Source organism: Phodopus roborovskii, unplaced genomic scaffold (genome assembly GCF_943737965.1).
Source record: "Phodopus roborovskii unplaced genomic scaffold, PHOROB, whole genome shotgun sequence".
NCBI classification, from domain to species: domain Eukaryota; kingdom Metazoa; phylum Chordata; class Mammalia; order Rodentia; family Cricetidae; genus Phodopus; species Phodopus roborovskii.
Window position 1 is genome coordinate 20,257,428 of NW_026126448.1, and position 22,679 is coordinate 20,280,106.

A 22,679-nucleotide genomic window follows, 5' to 3' on the forward strand; every position below is an offset into this window, starting at 1 on the left:
CCAGTGGTATTTCATCAGCCATCGAATGAAGTTAACCCTCTAGGCTGATCCTCAAGACCTGCCACGATAGGTTTCAACTTACTTCTTCAGTCTTACTATCACACCCATGATCCTATAATTTTCCATACTCCTCTCTGCAAGTTCTACCCACTGAAGTTCTGTAGAGAATTAAGTGCCTTTATCCTGTTTGTAGCCTTCAGGATGTCACTTCCTATAAAGGCCTTCTTCAGCTCTACTGGAAGTCAACGTCATCAGGCCCACTCCTCAGCCCCTTCAGTCTCTTTCAAGCCCTGTTTTCCAGACTCACTGAGCTTCATTATCGTGTTTACAAGTCTTACCAGTCCTCCCAATTCATGGCCTATATTACCAGGCACTCACACAAAGCCAGGACACTTCAGTTTGGAAAGGTGAAACTGATAGTCTAGATCATGAAGCAGCTTCTTGTGGCTACATTGAGCTGGGGACAGTTTATTTAAGGCAGGAAATCATGTCAATGTCTCTCACCCTAGTGACCTGTGTATTTAATACTTTTCTTTTGTGCTGGGGATCAAATCAAAGTCTCATACATGCTAGAAAGTGCTCCTTTGAGCTACACCTCCATGACCCTCTGGTACATATTTTCAAATGAATATGAGTTGTCTTCATAAGAATAATCCTTTAGCTGGGCGTTGGTGGCGCACTCGTTTAGTCCCAGCACTTAGGAGGAGGCAGAGGCAGGTGGATCTCTGTGAGTTCGAGACCAGACAGAGAAACCTGTCTTGGGAAGAAAAAAAAAATAATTATTTAACAAAGATGGGCATAGCAGTACATTCCTGTAATCCCAGGACTCAGGAGGCAGAAACAGAGGATCACCAAGAGACACCTAAGCTACACAAGAGGACCCTGTCTAAAAATAAAAGGAAATTGACTTTCTGATCTTCAGAGATGTGATTATAGGCTGCATTTACAAGGACAATGATGCCATAGAGGGAAATCAGAAGACACTAGTAGTCTAAAGTGAATGATCTTTTGTGATCCAGCTTCCACAGAATGAAGGCAGAGGAGACGTAGGCTTTGAAAATTATTGAGCTCTACCAACGAGAGTCCAGCACGCACCCATTATCCCAGTGTAACTCTCACCACATCTTTCTTAAGTAGGCTTTACATTCCCATTTGACAGATGACAAAGCTGAAGTTCTTCAGAGGTGTGCTGGCCGAGGTCAGGTGCCTTGATAATGTGCAGAGTGTTTAAAGGCAGTATGACTCCATAGCAGAAACTGCCACACCAGTGATGGCAGAAGGATGTGAACACATCTAAGAGGCAGGCTGGCACTTGTAATTGATGCCTAAAGCAGATATATTAATTAGGAGTAAGAAACATAACTGTAAAGTGGCCTATAATGGGTGTGTCAGCTCTTCTTTGTGACAAGGCCTCTATGGAAAGCGAATATATCATTTGAAGATGGCTAGGACAGCTAGAATCTGAACAAGAGTAACCAGTGTGGAGGTGGGGGAGAATCCCTGAGCTGCTTCTGCTCTTTCCCTTCCTCTTTCATTTAGTAAATATTTTTGACCATGTAGTGTGTGCCAGTTGCTGGTCTAGGCACTGGAAGCCCAGCAGTAAAGCTACAAGCCCAGTGAGGAGCAGGGAGGTGTGTATGACACTGGCTGGATGCATTCCTCCCCTCCCCCATGCCTTGCATTTTTGGTTCAGGCAAGGCCTCCTCCTTCCTCCTGTTGCCATACTCTCTGGACTGTTGCATCAGCTGCTTTAAGGCCACTGATTGGCCAAAGCTATTTTTATTCCTCAATCATATTGCAGTCCTGAAGACACGTCTAGATCAGATTTGAAATGTTTTTGAGACTTCTTTAGCCTTGGATCTTCTCAGATTATGAACCTAATGGAATTCTCATCCATTTTTTTTATGAATTAATTTTGTGGCATCAAATTCTTGGATTACTTTATTATAATGACCTTACATTGTGACCATTTCAGGGGCTATGAGTTATCACTCCTTGTGTCTTTTTTTTTTTTAATCTCTTATTGTTTTCTAGTTTTAGTCCCCAATTGCAGAACATAATTTCTGCCCAAGGAAATCTTGTAGGAAAGAAGCCACGCTTGGATTGGTTTACTAAAGCCAAAGGAGACAAGACACTCCACACCCACCAAAAATTTACGAATTCATTCACTTACTCATTAAGAAGGCATTGTGTGAGATTTTGAACAAGGTCCTGAGCTGATAAAAACCACCACCGACCCTGACTTCGTTCGTTCGTGTTGTCACAGATTCTCAAAAAGAGTCAACAATCCTAACAGCATTTTTGAGGAGTCCGGCTTCTTAGAGACTTGTTTTTAATCTTTATTCATCAAACTGAACCTTTTCCCACCTCTTAAAATCTATTTTGTTTTTTCCGTTCTGTCCTGGAGCTCGTGCTGACCAGGCTGGACTCGACCTCAGAAATCCACCTGCGTCTGCCTCCTGAGTGCTGGGAGTAAGGATTTGTGCCAAGAATCTGTTTTTTTATCTTCAAAACCAAGGCATTTCAGAAAGAGCCTTCTCTCCAGTCACTGTGCGAACAACTGGTGTTTTCTAGATGACGTCACTTCCCTCGACTGCACATTTTGTACAGAAAACTTAAAGTTTGAAAAAGCTCAACCTTTTTCATAAAATATGAAAGCTAACCTACTCTGAGTGCTGGACTTTTCTAGTTTAATCAGTTGAGCGAGCCCGCAGCACCCCCTTCAGGCCAGATCTTGCTACACGATTGTCAAGCCCCATGTCATGGCCTCAAGGTCTTCACAAGAGGCCAGACGATGGCTTAAGTAAATATCGCGTGGCTGCTGAAGAACCTAGCAAGAAGTAAGCTTTCACAAGACTTCGCGACCTAAATATTTCTCCCATTGTCCTGGCCTACCCTCTCATCGCATAGGCAGGAAACCTCTGCTCGAGAGAGCAGGAATTCGCTAAAGACCCTCGGAAAGCTGTCTGCGGGGTGGAGGCTAGACCTTGACTTCCAGCCAAGCGGCGCTTTAACAGGCTGATCCATGGGTCGCTTATTTCCAGAAAGAACAATCTCTTTGCTATAGTGTCCTCCTTTCTCACACTTCATTCCAGCGGGCCCTATCAGGACAGGGGAGGTGAAGAATACGGTCCTAGCTCTTTAAAACCGTGTGAAATCTGGACAAGCCATTGCTCTCTTCTCTGTGCCTGTTTCCTTCTGTGTCCAAGCACGGCTGTTGTGGGACGAAAGCTAACTCATGAAAAGCCTTCAGCAGGGATTCGTGCAAACGAAGTGGTCAATAAAACATCCGGGGTTATTATTTTATATTGTTGTTTCCCCCCCAAAGTCTCGGCGAAAGCTTGTGTCACTGTGTGTGTGTGTGTGTGTGTGCTCAGCAACAGGCTCTTGTGTCACTGTGTGTGTGTGTGTGTGTGTGTGTGCTCAGCAACAGGCTCTTGTGTCACTGTGTGTGTGTGTGTGTGTGTGTGTGTGTGTGTGTGTGTGTGTGTGTGTGTGCTCAGCAACAGGCTCTTCTTACGTAAATCGCGGCGGCCAATGAACAGAAAGATGGGCAGGGTTTCGTGGCAGCCAATAGGAGCCCGCAGCGACGCTCAGGATAGGACCAGGCAGGTTTCCAGGCTGACTAAGGAAGCGAGTCTCCAAGGCTGTTGAATGGACCGGAAGGGTCTTTAAAAAAATCTTCCTCTCTGCCTATCAACTGGGCTCTGATTGGTGTAGAACGCAGCGCCTGCCTGTCCTCCGCCCTTCCTGAGCAGAGCAGGTAGCTCTGCAGGCCGGTTAGGAACTCAAACTCTATGTATCTGGAGGCTGGTCTTGACTTTGTGATTTCCCCTGCCTCAGCCTCCCAAGTAGCAGAGATTACAGGTTTGTATCATCTCCCTGGTGTTTTAAAGCTCTGCAGATTTTTACCTGTCTACATTTAAATGGCTGGATGTGTTAAAGTTTTAATGTTAAAAAGATCCTTACACGGGCCATGATGGTGTACAGGACTGTGTTGAAGACCAGACTGGACTTCATAGTGAGTTTGAGTTACTCAGTAAGAGCCAGTTGCAAAAAATAAAACTTAAAAAAGTAAAAATTGAAATGAGAGCCACCGGGAAGGAGCAACTATTGACTTTCCTAGTTTAGCCCTCTGAGTATCTGGGTGTACAGACTTGGTTGCACAATCTTTGTGATTTCCTTTTTTAATGGTTACTTTTAATTTTTAACGTGCATTGGTGTTTTACCTGCATGTATGTGTGAGGGTGTCAGGTCTCCCGAAACTGGAGTTACAGACAGCTGTGAGCTGCCATGTGGATGCTGAGAATTGAACCCAGGTTCTCTGAAAGAACAGGCAGTGCTTTTAAACTCTGAGCCATCTCTCCAGCCCGATCTTTGTAATTTTTACTATTTATTTGTGTTGTCTTTGTAAGATCATACCTAAGGGAGGGTCTCATGTAGCATAGGCTTTCCTTGGACTTTATGTAGCCCAAAGGATGTTTTTGAATGTGTTACCCTCCAACCCCCACCTCTGAGATTATAGGCCTGTGCCATCACGCTGGACTCTTCAACTTTTACTTCTTTTAAAAAATTGTTTATTCGTTCTATATGTATAGGTATGTCCCTGTATGTAAGTGTGCAAGGTACCCTCAGATGCCTGTGTACATGAGACCGTGCCATGCAAAAAAAGTGAGCAATTTCACATAAAATCCACTACTTATGATTTCTCTTGTGACATTGAGCTCACCAGCCTGTAGCGACTCTTGTCTTTTCCTGTTTTCAGAAATCATAAACCACACAGGCCATTTAACTTACAAACATTATCTATAGGAACCTAAATCTAAAGCCCTCCCCTAGAAAACATACATTCCTCAGCATCGCTGAGCCTGGCAGCCCATGCCTATAATCCCAGCTCTTGGGGTTGCTGAGGCAGATAACAAGTCCAAAGCCAGGTTGAGAAACTTAGTGAGATCCTGTTCCCCTGTTCCAAAATAAAAATTGAAAAGGGGGGGAGGGCTGCATCTAAGAGACAGCTCAGCAGTTAAGAACACTGACTGCTCTTACACAGGACTTAGGTTCAATTCCCAGCACCCACTTAGCACATCACAGTCACTTGCACTACAACTCCAGTTCCAGGGGAGTCAGTGCCCTCTTCTGACCTCCACAGGCACCAGGCTTGTGAGCAGTGCACACACGTGCAGGCAAAACACCCACACACACTTAAATTTGGGGATGGGGAGTAAGACAAAAGCTGGGGTGTGGCTGAGTAGTGGAGCTCATGTGAGGCCCCAGGTTCAATCCCCAGCACTACTTTCCTTGAGACAGGGTCTCTTGTAGCTGGTCTCAAACCCAGATCTGCCTCTGCTTCCTGAATTGCTGTCATTAAAGATTTATTTTGTTTTGTTTTTTGAGACAGGGTTTCTCTGTGGCTTTGTATCCTGGAACTTGCTCTGTAGACCAGGCTGACCTCAAACTCACAGAGATCCACCTGCCTCTGCCTCCGGAGTGCTGAGATTAAAGGTGTGCTGTCATTAAAGGTGTGCAACATTATGCCTATGCATTTCTTTTAAAATGTATGCTTATTTATTTAGTGTGTGTGCGTGCATGGGTGCGTGTGTGTGCTGAGCGTGCTCGTGTGTGTCATGGCATTCATTCACGTGGAACCCAGCAAACAACTTGTAGGAGTCAGTTCTCTCCTGTGATTTGAGTTCTGGGGATCAACTCAGGTCCTCAGTCTTGTTGGCAAATGCCTTTTATTCATGAGTCATCTTGCCTGCCCCCCTTTGCTGTGCTGGAGACCAAACCCTGGGCCTTGAAAATGTTAGGCAATCAATTGCTCTGCCACTGAGCTATGTCTATACACTCCACTTCCTTTTACTTTTGCAAGTGCATATTGACACACACCCTTGCTGTCGGTCAAAGTGTAAGGTAATGGCAGAGTAGGGATTAGAAGGAGTTTCTCATTCACTCTCCAGGCTCTTTGAACTCCTTTATGTAGTAGTTAAGTACTCATTAACTTCCCCTGCCCACTTAAGAGACAAGGTCTACTATTTTGCTGCAGTTGAAAACTTGGACTCAAGCCTGGTGGGGAGGCAGAGGCAATCAAATCTCTGAGTTTGAGACCAGCCTGGTTGGTCTACATGATAAGTTCCAGGACAGTCAGGGGTACACAGAGGAACCCTGTCTCAAAAAAAAAAAAAAAAAAAAAAAAAAAAAAAAAAAAAAGAAAGAAAGAAAGAAAAGAAAGAAAGAAAGAAAACTTGGTTTCAAAGTGGCTAGGATTATGGCATGTTGCTGCCACAGCAAACAGTTCTAATGCTTATTAACTGAATGACATTTTCCTGGGTCAGCTAATTTGTGTAAAACTGGGGATAGAATGTGTACAAGTGACCATTTGCTATTATTTGTAATCCTCACCTGTAGCTCTCCTTATGTTCTACCCTCCTTACTCAGCTCCAGTTATACGGGTCACTTTATCATTCTTCAGCCATGTCAGGCCAGTCTTACCTCCAAGCCCTTGCTGTTGGACCTTAGCTGGGATGTTCTGTATCTTCACAGCCATGTCATTACATCCTCCAGTCCTCTCCTTTTTCAGGAAACAGTGAGGACCTGATCAGAACAAAGAACGGAAGAGAAATCACCCCCATGTTGTGTTCCCTTGACCAGTTAAACTGTCTCATGATTAACATATACACTCAACTATTTACTTTCTCATAACTATGGACACTCCATGAGGACAGGACTTTGGTTTTCTGTTGTAACCCATGTCTCTCCTACAGTGCCTGACATGTAGTATAGAAAGATGTCTCATTCTGGAGATGTAGCTTGATGGGGAGTACTTCCTTAGCATGTGCAAATATCACAGAAACATAGACACATGATCTATCTATCTATCTATTTTAAGACAGGGTTTCCCTATGTAGCCTTGGCTGTCCTATAACTTCCTCTTCAGACCAGGCTGGCCTCAAACTCAGAGATCTGCCTGCCTTTGCCTCCCAAGTGCCGGGATTAAAGGCATGAGCCACCACCACCCAGTCCAAGGTTTATTTATTTTTACATTTAAAGAATTGTTTTATTTCATGTATGTATTTTGCCTGCATTTATGTCTGTGAACCACTTGTATGCCTGGTATCCATGGAGGCCAAAAGAAGGCATTGGGTCTCCTGGAGCTGGAGTTACAGATGGCTATGAGCTACCATGTTGATGCTGGGAATCAAACATGGCTCTTCTGGACCCCTAACACAATTTTAAAAGGACTGGAGACATAGCCCAGCAGTTAAGAGCAATGCTGTTCTTGCAAAGGACCTGGGGACAGTTCCCAGCACCCACATGGTGGCCCAGAGACATCTATAACTCCAGTTCCAGGGGATCAGAAACTCTTTTCTAACCTGTGTGAGTACCAAACATTCATATGGTATACATACATACATGTAGAAAAAACACTTACACACACAAAATAAATCTAAAACAAAAAGATAACTTGGAGTCTGGAGAGATGGCTCAAACATAAGAGGACTCGAGTTTGATTCCTGGTAGTCATATTGTGGCTCACCACCATCTGTAACTCCAGTTCCTAGGCTGGGGAGCTGACCTCCTCTTCTGGCCTCTCAGGCACTAGGCATCTACTTGTGGTATACAGACATACATGCAGGCACTCACACATAAAATAAAATTAAAAAAAAAAATCTTCAGAAACATTTATCTTGCAATGTTCAAGGGCTCCTATGTTCTCAGTGGACATACAGCTTACTGTTCAAAATCCAGGTGGATGGAAACTCTGGAATAGAAGTTACACATAAAGTTGATGTTTTGCCATCATAAAAAATAAATGGTGGTGCATGCCTTTAATCCCAGCACTTGTGAGGCAGAAGCAACCAGATTTCTGTGAGTTCAAGGCCAACCTGGCCGACAAAGTGAGTTCCAGGACAGCCAGATCTGTTACCCTGAGAAACTCTGTCATGGAAAAAAAAAAATTAAAATAGGGGTCTGGAGAGATGGCTCAGCGGTTAAGAGCACTGCCTGTTCTTCCAAAGGTCCTAGGTCCTGAGTTCAAGTCCCAGCACCACACTGGCTCACAACCATCTATAATGAGATCTGCTGCCCTCTTCTGGTCTACAGGCAGAACACTGTATACATAATTAATAAATCTTTTTAAAAAAATAAAAATAGAAAAATAAAAATAGCCGGGTGTTGGTGGCACACACTTTTGATCCCAGCACTCAGGAGGCAGAGGCAGGTGGATCTCTGTGAGTTTGAGGCCAGTCTGATCTTCAGAACTAGTTCCATGACAGGCTCCAAAGCAATAAAGAGAAATACTGTCTTCAAAAACAAAACAAAACAAAAATTAAAATAAATGTCTGCAAAGCAAAACCCCTGAACAATTGGGTACAGTGGTGAATGCTAGCACTCGAGAAATGGAGGCAGGAAGATCGGAAGTTTGACGCCATACTGGGCTACAGGATACGGTGGGAAAAACAAAAAGAAATTTGTTTTTGTTTTTGAGACATGGTTTCTCTGTGTAACAGCTCTGGCTGCCCTGGCCTGGAACTCACAGAGATGCACCTGACTCTGCCTCACAAGTTCTGAGATTAAAGATGTACACCATCACCACCCAGCCCTAAGAAATTTGTTTTATTTCAATAACTAACTGAATAAATAAATTACATGTAGACAGACTTTTGTTTGCCAGCTCACAAATGACACAAAGACTTATTAATTATGGAAGCTTGGCCTTAGCTTAGGCTTGTTCTTAACTAGTTTTTTTTTAAGATTTATTTATCTATTATGCATATAATATTTTGCCTGCATGTATACTTGCACACCAGAAGAGGGCACCAGATCTCACTATAGATGGTTGTGAGCCACCATGTGGTTGCTGGAAATTGAACTCAGGGCCTCTGGAAGAACAGCCAGTGCTCTTAACCTCTGAGCCATCTCTCCAGACCCCCTAACTAGTGATTATAAGTTAAATTAACCCATGTATTGAAATCTGTATACATCCAAGTGCTCATTATCTCATCTCCCTCCACATCTGGCTGCTATTCCTCTCCAAGTTTTCTCTGTCCAGAAATCCTGCCTATACATCTTGCCTAGCTATTGGTCTTTTGGCTTTTTAGCAAACCAACCACAATGAGGTATCTTCACACAGCATAAAGGAATATTCCACAACAATTGCACATTTTGAAGGGTTGTGTCTCATGTGCCTGTGGCTTTTAGTGTATTTCATCCTTTTCTCAATCTAACAGGCTTCTTGGGCTACAATTGTGAAGAGCTGGTGAGGAAACATGGAAACCCCATTAGAGAAACAGAGATAGCATTTTCAGGGTTAGTGGGGATGGCACCAGAACCTCTCTGCCTCGGTTGTTTTTTTTGGGGGCGGGTAGAGGTGGGGTGAGAGAAGATACAGTAGCCAATTAACTCTTAGATCTGAGGGAGTAAGTTATAGCTTGTTTTCAGACAGGGAAGCATAGAAATCTGTGATAAGGAATATTCATTCATTCAGAGTTTGGAATGGGGATGCAGGCCTTTAATCCAAGACAGGAAGCTGGAAGATCCAAGTTGAAAGCAGACAAAGGAAAAACAAATGAGACAAAACGGAAGTGAAATAAAGCCATATAAAGAAATAAAATATTCTGGTAAAGGTATTTACATAGGTTGATGTAAAAGTCAGTGGAAGGCTGGGGAGTTAAGTATTTGCTGCACTAGTGTGAGGACCAGAGTTGGAATTCTCAAAGCCCAGAGAAGATCAGAGGGGTATGGTAGCTGCTGGCCCCTCTGTGATTCCAGTACTCAGAAAGCCAGGCCAAAGGAGCCCCAAAGCAAGTTGACTAGCTAGACTAGCTTTGTTGGTGAACTCAGAGTTCATCTGAGAAACTCTGTCTCACACTCCACACCTGTATGTTGTAGAATATTAAAGATGTGTTGCATTTGTTTATGCTGTGGAACATATGTTTAATGATGCAAACATGTGTTGCATTCTTTTATGTTGCATTTGTTTAACTCTGTAAAGCTGTGTTACTTTGCCTGTCTAAAACACCTGATTGGTCTAATAAAGAGTCAAAGGCTAATAGTGAGACAGGAGATAGGAGAGGCAAGGCTGGCAGACAGAGGGAATAAATAGAGGAAATCTGGGAGGAGATCTAGGAAGGAGAGAGGAAAGAGATTGCCAGGGGCCAGCCATCCAGCTACACAGCAAGCCATGGAGTAAGAAGGAAAGAAAGGTATATAGGGTAAAGATTAAAAGGCCCAGAAGCAGCCAGGCGTTTGTGAGGAACGCCTTTAATCCCAGTACTCGGGAGGCAGAGGCAGGTGGATCTCTGTGAGTTTGAGGCCAGCCTGGTCTACAGAGCTAGTTCTAGGACAGCCTCCAAAGCAATACGTAGAAACCCTGTCTGTCTCCAAAAACAAAAACAAACAAACAAACAAACAAAAAAAAAAAACCAAAAACCCAACAACAACAACAAAAGCAAGAGGTACTTGGGATACCTTTTTAAAGTTGTTTTTTTTTTGTTTGTTTGTTTGTTTGTTTTTTAATTTACTATGGATACAGTGTTCTGCTTGAACACCAGGAGGGGGCACCAGATCTCAATATAGATGGTTTGGAGCCACTATGTGGTTGCTGGGAATTGAACTCAGGTCATCTGGAAGAACACCCAGTGCTTTTAACTTTTGAGCCATCTCTCCAGTCCTAGATGGGATAATTTAAGAAAAACTGGCTAGAAATAAGACAATGTAAGGCCAGGCATTCATAAGTAAGAATAAGATTGCATATTTATCTGGGAGCTGGGTGGCAGACCTCCAAAGAGCCAAAAAGGTAAAAAGTAAGAAACAAAACAAACAAACAAAAAACTGCGTGCGCGCGCGCACACACACACACACACACACACACACACACAAAGGCACTCTCTCTCATTCTCTCTTGAGATATATATATCCAGAGCAACCGTGCTGGTTGCTCTGGACTCCCTCTGTAGATTAGGCTGGCTGCAAACTCACAGAGATTCACCTGCTTTCTCTTCCCTTGTGCCAGACTAGAGGCATGTGCTGGCCCTTTGTGTGTTTATTTGAAGATGGTCTCCCATACATACCACACACATATATACATGAGGGGAAAAAAAAACCCTAGCAGAGATGGATATGGTGGCTCATGCATGTGCGTGCATGTGCGTGCACGTGCGCACGCGCACACACACACACACACACACACACGCCAAGGACCTGATAAACTGAATTTGATCCCCAGAAGCCATATGAAGGAAAAGGAATGGATTCCTGAAAGTGTCCTCTGACCTCCATAGGAATGACATGGGACAAGTGTGCCCACATATACACTCAAACATGTGCGCACACACACACACACACACACACACACACACACACACAAATAAAGAGTAAATGTAATACAAGACTTTCAAATTATTTTTATTTATTTGTGTTTTTGTGTGTATGGCACGTGTATGAGTGCCCTCAGGGGCAACTGAGGGTATTGGCTCCTCAAGAGCTGGAATCGTGGGCAGTTGTGAGCTCCCCAATGTGAGTATTAGGCTTTCTTTACAGATAAAGAATGAAATTTAGCTCAAAATGGATAAAAAAAAAAAAACAAATATAAGAGGTAAAACCATAAACAACAAGATAAATAGGCTAAGTGTTAGCTCAGTGTTAGTGTGCTTGTGAAGCCCCAAGTCCTGGACTCCATCCCAAGCAACACACACACACTTACACTCACACACTTTCATAGACACAAACATTAAGCTGGGTATGGTAGTTCGTGTCTGTAATCCCAGCACTAGGGAGGCTGAGGCAAGAGGATTGTTGCTGTTGTTTTTTTTGGCTAGTCATTATATAAATGACTTCAGGAGTGAGACCTCATCAAAATAAGAAATTCATCCAGCCATGCTGCCTAGCTCAGGTAATTTATCATTTAAATGGTTAATGATTAACTTTTTTGCTATGTACATTATGTTAGATCTTTTCTTTTTCTTTTTTTTGTCAAAACAGGTTTCTCTGGTTGCTCTGGACTCCCTCTGTAGATCAGGCTGGCTGCAAACTCTGAGATTCAAGATAGGAGAATCTTGAGTTCAAGGCCACCCTAGGCTATATAACCTTTTCTTTTCTTTTTTGGAAAAGAGCAACTGAAGGCACTGGAGCCATGGCCTGCAGGGAGAGCACTCGCTGTGTAAGCTTGAGGACCCGAGTTCACATCCCAGCACCCACATAAAAGATGAGCTAGGTTGTGTGTCTGTAAACCCAGAGCATGGCTGAGAGAAGGGAGCAGAGGAGACAGGAGATTTGTTAAGGCAGCTGGCTGTTAGGTTTTGAGAACCCTTCCTTCTCCAAGATAGTATTTCACGAAAGTCCAGGATGGGGGGCGGGGGAGGAAATGAGTCTATTGGCTTTTGTTTAGAGCAGTCACCCACCACGAGCCTTACCTCAGCATGTAAGATGGCATCCCTATAGCATAGAGCATCCCTATAGCATAGATTGAGTGCCTCAAGTATTTCCTGAGACTTCCAGAACTTACATATAGCTTGCTTGCAAGTGCATGAGGGAGGAACCAGAGTGGTTTTTGTTTGTTTGTTTTATTTATTATGTGTATTTATTATGTGTACAACATTCTGCCTGCACTTATGCCTGAATGCCATAAGAGGGCGCCAGATCTCATTACAGATGGTTGTGAGCCACCATGTGGTTTCTGGGAATTGAACTCAGGACCTCTGGAAGAGCAGCCAGTGCTCTTAACCTCTGAACCATCTCATCTGTAATGAGGTGAGGGTTTAATGATCCTCCCTAGGCCTCTCCTATGAGGAAATGGCAACCATCAACACCTCTGACCTACTGGTTTACTTGTATGTAGTCACAGCTGCCCTGAGGACAATGGTGACTATTATACAGGAAAGATAGAGCTACCTATCCAACACTGGCTAGCCAGCCTAAACTGAAAATCTTTGAGCTCCAGGTTCAGTGAGAGACCCTGTCTCAAGAGAGTAAGGTGGGGGTGGTGGTAGAGCATGGTATCCTGGTCCAGCCTCCACGCATCTGGCCTCTTTTGCTATGTTAAAAGTTGAGTTCAAGGCCAGCCTGGGGTATATGAAACCTGTCACGAAACAAAACACACAGAAACCAACCAACCAACCAACCAAACAAACAAACAAAAAAACCTTAATATCTAGGATATGCAACAATGCTTATAGAATAGTGGGATGACCCAGGACTCTTTAGGAATTAAGCAACGAGACCAAGACAAAACAAAACAAAATAAAATTCCAAAATCAAACAAACAAAAAAGATGCCACCCTTAAAATAGGGAGTACCAGCCAGGCAGTGGTGGTGCACACCTTTAATCCCAGGATCTGGGAGGCAGAGGCAGGTGGATTTCAGTCCAGTCTGGTCTACAAACTGAGTTCTAGGACAGCCAGGGCTACATAGAAAAACCCTGTCCTGAAAAAGCTAAAACAAATAAATAAAATAAAATGATATGTTTATGAGTGTTTTTCCTGCATGCATATGCACCAAAGCCATACTTGGTGCCCTTGGCCCTAGATCTTCTGGAACTGGAGTTAAAGCAGTTGTGAGCTGCCATGTGAGAACTGGGAACGGAACTTGGGTCCTCTGCAAATGCAGCAAGTGGTCTCAGCCGCTGAGTCATCTCCCTACTTCCTCTTTTTTTGAGGTAAGGTTTTGCCATGGAGTCCAGGATGGCTTGAGATGCTCCTGTGTCAGGCTTCAGAGTGTTGGGATTATAGGTGTCAGCCATCATAGGTAGGAAGGCCCCAGGCTGGGAGATGTATGCATATGTGTGTTGTTAGCAAGGTGTGTGTACACGTGAATGAATGAGTGTGGGGGTATCTTTCCTCTTCCATCTTTTTATGTTTTGAGACAGGGTATCTCATTGAAGTGGAAGCTTATGGGTCAAGTTGATGAGTAATGGGCTTCAGGGGTCCTCCTGTTCCCCTCCATGACTCTCTCCCAACACCTCCCCTCCATGTGGAGTTACAGGTTCCCTTGCCTCTGCAGTAGCCACTTTACTGACTGAGTCGTCTCTTCAGCCACACAGTTTGATCTAATTGGTCCTAAGATGAAGATGATCTTGCTCTTCTTTCTCCTGTCTCAACTTCTCTACCTGGCCTGGGACTATTCAAAACCAGGGACTATACAAGAGCTCCTGGGGTAGGTAGACTTCTGTCTCTTGAGATTTTGTTTTTAGAGATTCACAGGCATTTCCATGTGCAGCCTGAGTGGAAAACAACTTTTGAGTTAACGGCTGTGGAACTGTCAAACAGCTAGGATCACAAGTTTGCATTGCAGGGACATGCACAGACAAGTAGATGGGGTTTGTGTCACAGCCAACATGCCAGTGCCAACACCAACCACAGCCACTTCTACACTGCTGCTAAGGAACCCTCTTTCTCCATCCATCTCCAGATGACCATATACAACACTGCTCACACCTGATCCACAGGGAGGAGGGAACTATGAAGTATCAAAACCAACACCCCAGAACTCTAGCTAAGGGCTTTGAGAAAACGTTCTGAAGCAACAGCTTGCTGCTCAGGGCAAACCTCACTGAGACCTGCTAGATGCTACTTCACAATCTGTTTTAGTAACTTTGGCTGTACAATTAAACCAGGGCTGAGGTATAGCTCAGTGATAGAGTGCAGGCTTAGTATGTGTGAGACCCTTCATTTGATTTTCCAGTACTATCAATACTAACAAAAAAGTGTGCATAATTAATGTAGTTAATGAAATGGTTCTATTTGCCAAAAATAACGAGATCTAATGAGCAAATATTTGTAACATGCTCTGTTGCATGGTGATGCATTTATGCCTTGGATTCCTTTAACCTCAGCACTGGAAGTAGAGGAAGGTGGATCTCTTGAGTTTGTGGCCTGCTTGGTTTACAGAGTGAGTTTCAAAACAGCCAGGGCTATATAAAGGAACCCTGTCTTAAAAAAAAGAAAAGAAGAAACAAATGGATTGGTGGGTGAGTCTGCTCAGGGGGTAAAGATGCCTGGAAATGGCCTGAGTTTGATCTCCAGATCAAACTCACAAAGCATCCCACAAGTTGTCCTTTGACCTCTGTGGCACAAACACATTCACCCCCATCTCCAGACCTTCCCCACTAAAATAACTGTTTAAAACACACACACACACACACACACACACACACACACACACACACACACACACGGTCAGCGACACATCTCAGTGAGTAAAGGCACTGCTGCCAAGTCTGACAATTGGAGTTCTGTCCCTAGAACCCACAAGGTAGGAACAACAAGTTCTTTCAAGTTGCCCTCTGATCTCCACACACAAGCTGTAGCATGTACACACAGACACATAAGTAATTTAAGGGAAATTCTAATAAAACTAAGCTCTGGTTTGTTAAACCAGAGCAAACCCCAAAACCCAAGAGCGCCCCAATGACTGACAGCTAATCTGGAAACTGCTTAAACAGATTTGCTCCTGCAGCTCAGAGATGCTCTGGCCTCTGCCTATTCAGTCTAGTTTGTTCACATTTGAGTTTCTGTGAAACAGTGATCCCTGTTCTTAATAAAGCAGTTTCTTCCCCTGAAGCCAGCCAGTTCTGATGTTTGTGGCCATTAAAGGAGGCTGTACATAATGAAATAACCAATGTAATGCACCTCACAATATGTTTTGTGGAATGTCATGGGCCAGAGGTGGTGGCCTGTACTCCAGGAGGCTGTGGGAGAACACAGTGGGTTCCAGGCTATCTTGGATTACATAGATTACATAGAAGATTCCAGGTCAGCCTGGGCTGCATAGGGAGACCCTCCCTTAATATAAGAATCAAAGCCAAACATAAAGGCTTAGACCTGTCATCTCAGCACTTGGGAGGCTTAGGTTTAAGGCTAGCCTGGGCTACAATAATGAATTCTAGACTAGCTTGAGCTACAGAGACCTTGTACTCAAAAGCTAAAAGAGGGATAGCATAGTGGCACACACCATTACCACCTAGGAAACAGAGACACGCAAATATAAGTCCCCAAGTTTGGGCCAACCTGGTCTACATAGTAAGTGCTAGGCCTGCCAGGGCTACATAATGAGACCTCTTTCCCAAACAAGTCAGGTCTGGTGGCACAGGCCTTTAATTCTAGCCCTTGGGAAGCAGGCTGATCTCTGTGAATTCAGGCCAAGGCCAGCCTAGTTTATACAAATGAGTTCTGGGTCAGCCAGGACTAAATAGTGACAGACCCTGTCTCTCTCTCTTTTTTTCTTTTTGGTTTTTCAAGACAGGGTTTCTCTGTGTAGCCTTGGCTGTCCTGGAACTTGCTATTAAAGACTTGTGCCACCACTCCCCAGAACCCAAAGAACAAACAAAATGGGAGACACAACTCAGAGGTTTGAAGGGCACTGGTTTTTCTTCCTGAGGGCCTGGGTTCAATTCCCAGCACTCACATGGTGATTCACAACTGTCTATAACTTCAGTTCCAGGGTATCTGATACACTTTTCTAACCTCTTTGGACACCTGCCATGCAAGTGGTACACAGACACACATTCAGGCAAAACATTCCCTACAGATAACATTTAAAAAACAAAGCAAACTGGGCAGGCGGTGGTGGTACACACATTTAATCCCAGCACTTGGAAGGCAGAGGCAGGCAGATCTCAGAGAGGTCAAGTCAGCCTGGTCTACAAAGGACTGTTATACAGAGAAACAGTGTCTCAAAAAGAAACAAAACAAACACCATCCACATCCATGTACACACACATGAAACTCCCAAGGGCTAGGGCTGTAACTTGATGAGATTCCTTGAATGAAATACTGGAGATAAATTTCCAGCACTGTCACAAAACCAAGTGTGGTGACTTATGCTTGTAATCTGAACACTAAGTGGTAAGACAGGAGGCAAGAGTTCAAGACTATCTTCAGCTACATTTAAAAAAAAAAATTAAGAAAAAAAAATAGCAAACAAACAAAAATTAGTATATCCATCCTCTTTACAGTTTAAGCAGGTTTTGTTCCCAGTCTGAGAATTTACACTCTGATGAGTTCCCAAGTGATGTTGATGCCACTGGCTTGTATGGCTTTCTGAACATGCCTTGATGGAGGGGGTGGTGTGGTGTTGGGAGTCCATGTGACTCTTACAATTGTGCTGTTTGTATTTAGAATTTTCATCTCTACCATTTTAGGATTTGAACAGTATCTTGTTATTATTTAATACTTGTGTTGGGGCATCACTTTAATCCCAGTACTGAGGCAGAGGCAGGTATCTGTGAGTTTGAAGGCAGCTTGGTCTACATAGGGAATTCCAGACCAGCTGGAGCTATAATAGTGAGCCTGTCTCAGAAAAAAATACAAGAACCTCACCAAATTGTACACATACACACATAACCCCGAGGCTTCTTGATCTCAAACCAAAAACAAAACAAAAAAAATCTGGACCCAAATCTCTACAGTGAGTATAGGTAATATTGAGTTATTCCTGGCAACCTTTCTAATCCCTGGTGGTGCTGGGATCATACCCAGGCCCTCATGCATGTCTAAGTGTATACTTTATTACTGCATTGTAGTCCAACCTGTGTTTTCTCCACCCCGTTTTGATATGTAGATCATGCAGCCCAGACTATGTAACCCCTCCCTTCCCCCTCACCAGACAGGGTTTCTCTGTGTGTTCTGGAACTTGGTCTGTAGGTTAGGCTGGCCTTAAAATTGGGGAATCTGCCTGCTTCTGCCTCCCAAGGGCTGGGATTAAAAGGCACGCACTGCCACCGCACAGCTCATATATGATTTCTAATTCTACTTGTCTCAACCTGCAAAATTAGAGCAATAGCTCTACGAGAGTCCTTCAAGTAATACAGTACTATCATTTCTGGTCCTTGGAACAGCATTTCCTCTGCTCCAGGCTGTTCCTAAGCTTTATGCATTGGATTGGGGTTTATAGTTCAAAGCTGTACATTTCTGATTAGACTGGGTTCTGTGTCATCTCCCTGCCTTATTCTACTTAGTGGAGTCCTGCCTAGTTCATTTGAACGGAGCAGCGCCTGCCCCTCTACCATCAACAAATAGCAGATGCATCACACATGATTTACTGGTGATAATTTATTATCTGTCAGTAGCACACAGATCAAAATATTAATCACTCAGAACTATGTCTCTATAGAAGTGGGGAATGATACAGCCATTCTGTGGGTGACTGATTGCATTTAATGATCACTTCTCAGGCTTTTAATCTTCTTCTTATGACGTTCAATTTGTTTCTGCAGACGCTCTATCTCCTGATGGTGGTGCTGGATCTCATCTTCATGGTGTTTCTTCAGGGCAGCCAGTTGTTCTCTAGTCTTCTCTCTATACAGAGACAGTGGCTGAGGGTTTAGTTTCAATCCTCCATCCAAAGAGATCTTTATTTTACTATCATTACATTTATTTGTGTGTACAGGGTAGTGGAGGGTGGAGCTTGTGGGAACTGGTTCTTTTCTTTTACCATGTCAGTCCCTGGCATCAAAACACAGGTTCATAATCTTGGTTACAAAGCACCTTTACCCTCTGAGTCATTTCACCGACTCCCAAGATCTCCAATCATAGCTTGTGATATGTAAGGCAGGCAGGGTTAATGGCTCACTGAGTAACCCCCAACCTTGATGGCTGAGACAGGACGGATTGTTGCAAGCTTGAGGCCAGCCTGAGTTCCAGTACACTTCAATTATAGAGTGAGAATGTCTCGGAAGTCCCCAACTAGAGGATGGAGAGATGGCTCAGTGGTCAAGAGCACATACATGGCGGCCTACAACCATCTGCAATTCCAGTTCTAGGGGATCCAAATGTTATCTTTGGATAAGTTCCTAATTTAAGCTTACTGAGTTGGGACTTCAAATATAGCTCAATGATTAAAAGCGCTTGTTGCTCTTGCAGAGAATTCAGGTTCTGTTTCTAGCACTTATATCAATATGTAACTGTGGTTTCAGGGGATCTGGCCTCCACAGGTACCAGGTACTCACATAGTACACATACATACATGCAGGGAATATACTCGCATACATAAAAAATAAGAGCTGTAGAGATGGCTCTTAGGTTAGAAGCATGTATTTCTCTTCCAGAAGAACCCAAATTCAATTCCTAGCACCAATTTTGGGCAGTTCACAACTTCAGGGGATCTACGAGGGTCCCCACATACTTGGCCCAAGCATGCACGCATGTATGTACACACACACATTTAAATAAAGATGCACACCACTATGATCAGCTTTTTCTTTTTTTTGGGGGGGGGGTCAAGAGAGGGTTTTTCTGTAGCTTTGGAGCCTGTCTTGGCAGTTACTTGGTAGACCAGGTTGGCCTCAAACTCAGAGAGATCCACCTGTCTCTGCCTGCTGAATGCTGGGAATGAAGACATGCGCCACTACCAACCAGCTTTTTTTAAAAAAGACTTCTTTTAAAAAAGATGTATTTATTTCTTATGTATACAATCTCTGCCTGCATATATGCCTGTACATCAAGGAGGGCATCAGATCTCATTATAGAGAGTTGTGAACCACCAAGTGGTTGCTGGGAATTGAACTCAGGATCTCTGGAAGAGCAGCCAGTGCTCTTAACCTCTGAGCCATCACCCCAGCCCCAAGATCTATTTATTTTTATTTTATGTATATGAGTGTTTTGACTGCAATTTTATTTTATGTATTTATTTTTGGAGACAGGGTCTCTTTATGTATGGCAGTCCTGGAACTTGATATGGAGACCAGACTGACCTTGAACTCAGAGAGCTTTTCTTCCCTCTGCCTCCAGCGTGTTGGGATTAAAGGTACGTACTATACCTGGAATCTGCATGTATGTTTATATATCACATGCACGCACTGTCCATGTGGGCCAGAAGAGGGTGTGGGATGCCACGGAACTGGAGCTATACACAGTTATTAGACACCATGTGGGCACTGGCAATAGAAACCGGTTCCTCTGGAAAAACAGTGTTCTTAACCTCCCGAGCCATCTCTTCAGCCCCTGCATACTGCTCTTGAAGAAGACCTCAGTTTGGTTACTGCATTTAACTTTAGTACCAGGGGCATCCATTGACTCTGGCTTCCCCGGGCACCTGATTTCAGTACTACCTAAGGTAAAGGATAGATGTTCCAAGGCAGGAGTGGTGGTATGCCCCTAATCCCAACACTTAGAAGGCAGAGGCAAGAGAATTGCCATCTTGACGATTGTTTTTTGGTACTGAAACTTGAACCCGAGGCATCTGCTTGCTTTAAGCTCTTAATTCAAAATTGAGCGACAACCCCTATAGGCCTAGGCCAATCCTTAGGAGACCAAAGGAGATAAGGCAGCAAGATTAGTTTCTGCTTGCTCTCCAGCATGTACAGAAGTTAGTTAAAGATAATTTGGGGTTGGGAAAAGTTATATATAGGTGTAGTTCACTCCCTATTTCTAACCAGTCGAAAAAATTTACAACCAGGGTCTGGGTACAGCAAAAGTCTCCCGGAGTTGGGCGGGGAGGGTCGGTCTAATCCTTAACAGGTACTACAGGCTCTTCCGAAGAACTGAAGACACGTGGCGGATCTGGAAATGGCTGAAAGGGTCTAAAGTCTCAGGGAATGAACGCAGCCTTAAAAAACTAATGCTCGAGGTGGGGGGAGGGGGCTGTTGTGGAGGGAAAAAAATGATTGACAGGCAAGGGAGACAGACTGCGAGGGTCTGCTCGTTCCGGCCGGCAGGATGTAAACAATGCTCAAAGCTCCTGGGTGTTTCCCACCACCGGGGTGCGGAGGGGGTGACCGTGGACGAGAAAGATGATAAAGGAGACCAGCCTTGGGCTGAGTCCTGAGGACCGGCTTAGGGATGTCGGAGAGCCAGTGGTGTGGTACTGATGTTAAATGTCTCAACATTGAGACACAATGGCTTCATCGACCTGGGAATTCTGCCAAAGACCAGGTAAAGATGGGTGGAGCGACAGAGGGCGTAGAAAGGACAAGGAAGAAGATGAGGGTTGGACTTGGGACCAAGTGAGCCTCACCGGAAGTACCGATCCTCTTCAGCCTTCTCTCTCTTTCCGAAGGCCCCACCGGCTTCTCGGATGGAGCCAGCGCCCGTGTCCATGCTCTCTGACTGCAGAAAGAGACGCAGACATGGCAAAGAGCCCAACGAGGAACACAGAACCCGCGCCCCGGGATGAGCGGTGGGTCGTGCTACCACCTACCGAGTCCGAGCCGAAGCTTCGGGGTTGTAGGACTCTCACACCCCAGACACCGAGCCGAGCCCGAATCGCCAACACTGAGCCTGCCATTGTCTCCTGCGCAGCTTCTCTTGCGTCGCGGGCGTAGCAGCTTCTCTCCTAGCGCGCTAACTGCGAGGGCGGCTAAGCCGCCAATCTGAACGATAGAGAGGCGGGACTATCGCGGGAATAGCGAATCAGGAATGAGAGGAGGCGGGGCTTCTAGCTCTCCGTTGGGAACGTCTAGAAGGAGGCGGGTTAATGCTTAACTAACAGCTAGTAATTTGAGTTTTGGTGCATCCTGCCCCTGGAGGTTTCAGAGCAGTGTCAGAAGATGAAATCTTTGCTTTTGGTTTCATTAGAATGAGGCTTGTCGTCCACTCCCACCTCACAGTCTCAGCCCAAAGGTGGTTTTATTAAAAATGTAAATGATGGAAACCCCAACAGACATCAATAAATTGGGGAAATACAAGGTTTGTGGCTGTTACGCCTTGAATACTGACTGCAGGGATATTGACCTCCAACATGCCTCTATTTGTACATACTAAATCGTGTTCATCCCTTAGCAGGTGTTCTTGGTTTTTGCTTATATTGCCACTTCATTCTATTCTGTCACCTTAAATTTCACTTTCTCAGAGAAACCTTGTTTGATCTTCTTAGTCAGTCTGTCAGCATCAGCCTTTTTTCCCTATCTCCCAGTTCTCTTAGAGCCTTAGAGGTAGTGAACTAGAATTTGTATTACTATGTCGTTGGATGGAGCAAATAACAACTCTTGGTGCAACGAAATAGAAAAGAATATCAAGGCACAAGGCTATGTAATCCCAGAACTCCTGGGGCACACTCAGGAAGGAAGAGCAGGCATGTTTCACCTAGCCTGTTGTACACAGGGAATTCTGGGCCAGCCAGAATGTCATAGCAAGACCCCACTTTAAAAACACACACACACACTCACACACACACACACACTCTCACACACATACTCTCTCTCTCACACACACACACACTCTCTCTTACACACACACACTCACAAACATACACACACTCTCACACACACTCTCTCACACACACACTCTCACACACACACTCTCTCCTCTCTCTCTCTCTCTCTCTCTCTCTCTCTCGCCTTCTCTCTCTCACACACACACAACACACCCCTAGAGCATGCTGCTAACCTTGTCAACTGAATGCTATTCCTGGGCCTCTGGTGGAAGGAGATAACTGACTCTTGAAAGTTGTCCTTTGATCTCCATATGCACATTGTGGCACTGTGTCCCCATAATTAAATACGTGTCATTTTAAAAAATAAGAAACTCTAAACAGACACTTGTACATTCATGTTCATGATATTTTCCGTCCCTTTTTCTTTGTCCCTATATCCCCTATGAGATCTATTGTAGCTCATTATGGCTTAAAAATCCCTAGAAAGAGAGCTGGAATTACTGATCTTCTCGCCTCCCTCCCAAGTGCTGGCAGGCATTTGCGTTCCCAGCTTCATAACACTATTTCATAATAGCCCAAAGGTGAGAATACCCCAA

At 44.3% G+C, this 22,679-nt stretch overlaps 1 protein-coding gene across 1 annotated transcript; it reads right to left on the reverse strand.

Annotated features, from left to right (window-relative positions):
* Positions 1 to 18,024: 18,024 nt before the first annotated feature.
* On the reverse strand, positions 18,025 to 21,298 carry Atp5if1 (ATP synthase inhibitory factor subunit 1). Its single transcript, XM_051188997.1, has 3 exons — positions 21,130 to 21,298; positions 20,947 to 21,038; positions 18,025 to 18,290 (listed from the first exon to the last, which is right to left on the reverse strand). Exons 1-3 carry the CDS (start codon positions 21,214 to 21,216, stop codon positions 18,149 to 18,151), a joined length of 321 nt encoding a protein of 106 aa, XP_051044954.1. The 5' UTR covers positions 21,217 to 21,298; the 3' UTR covers positions 18,025 to 18,148.
* Positions 21,299 to 22,679: the final 1,381 nt, after the last annotated feature.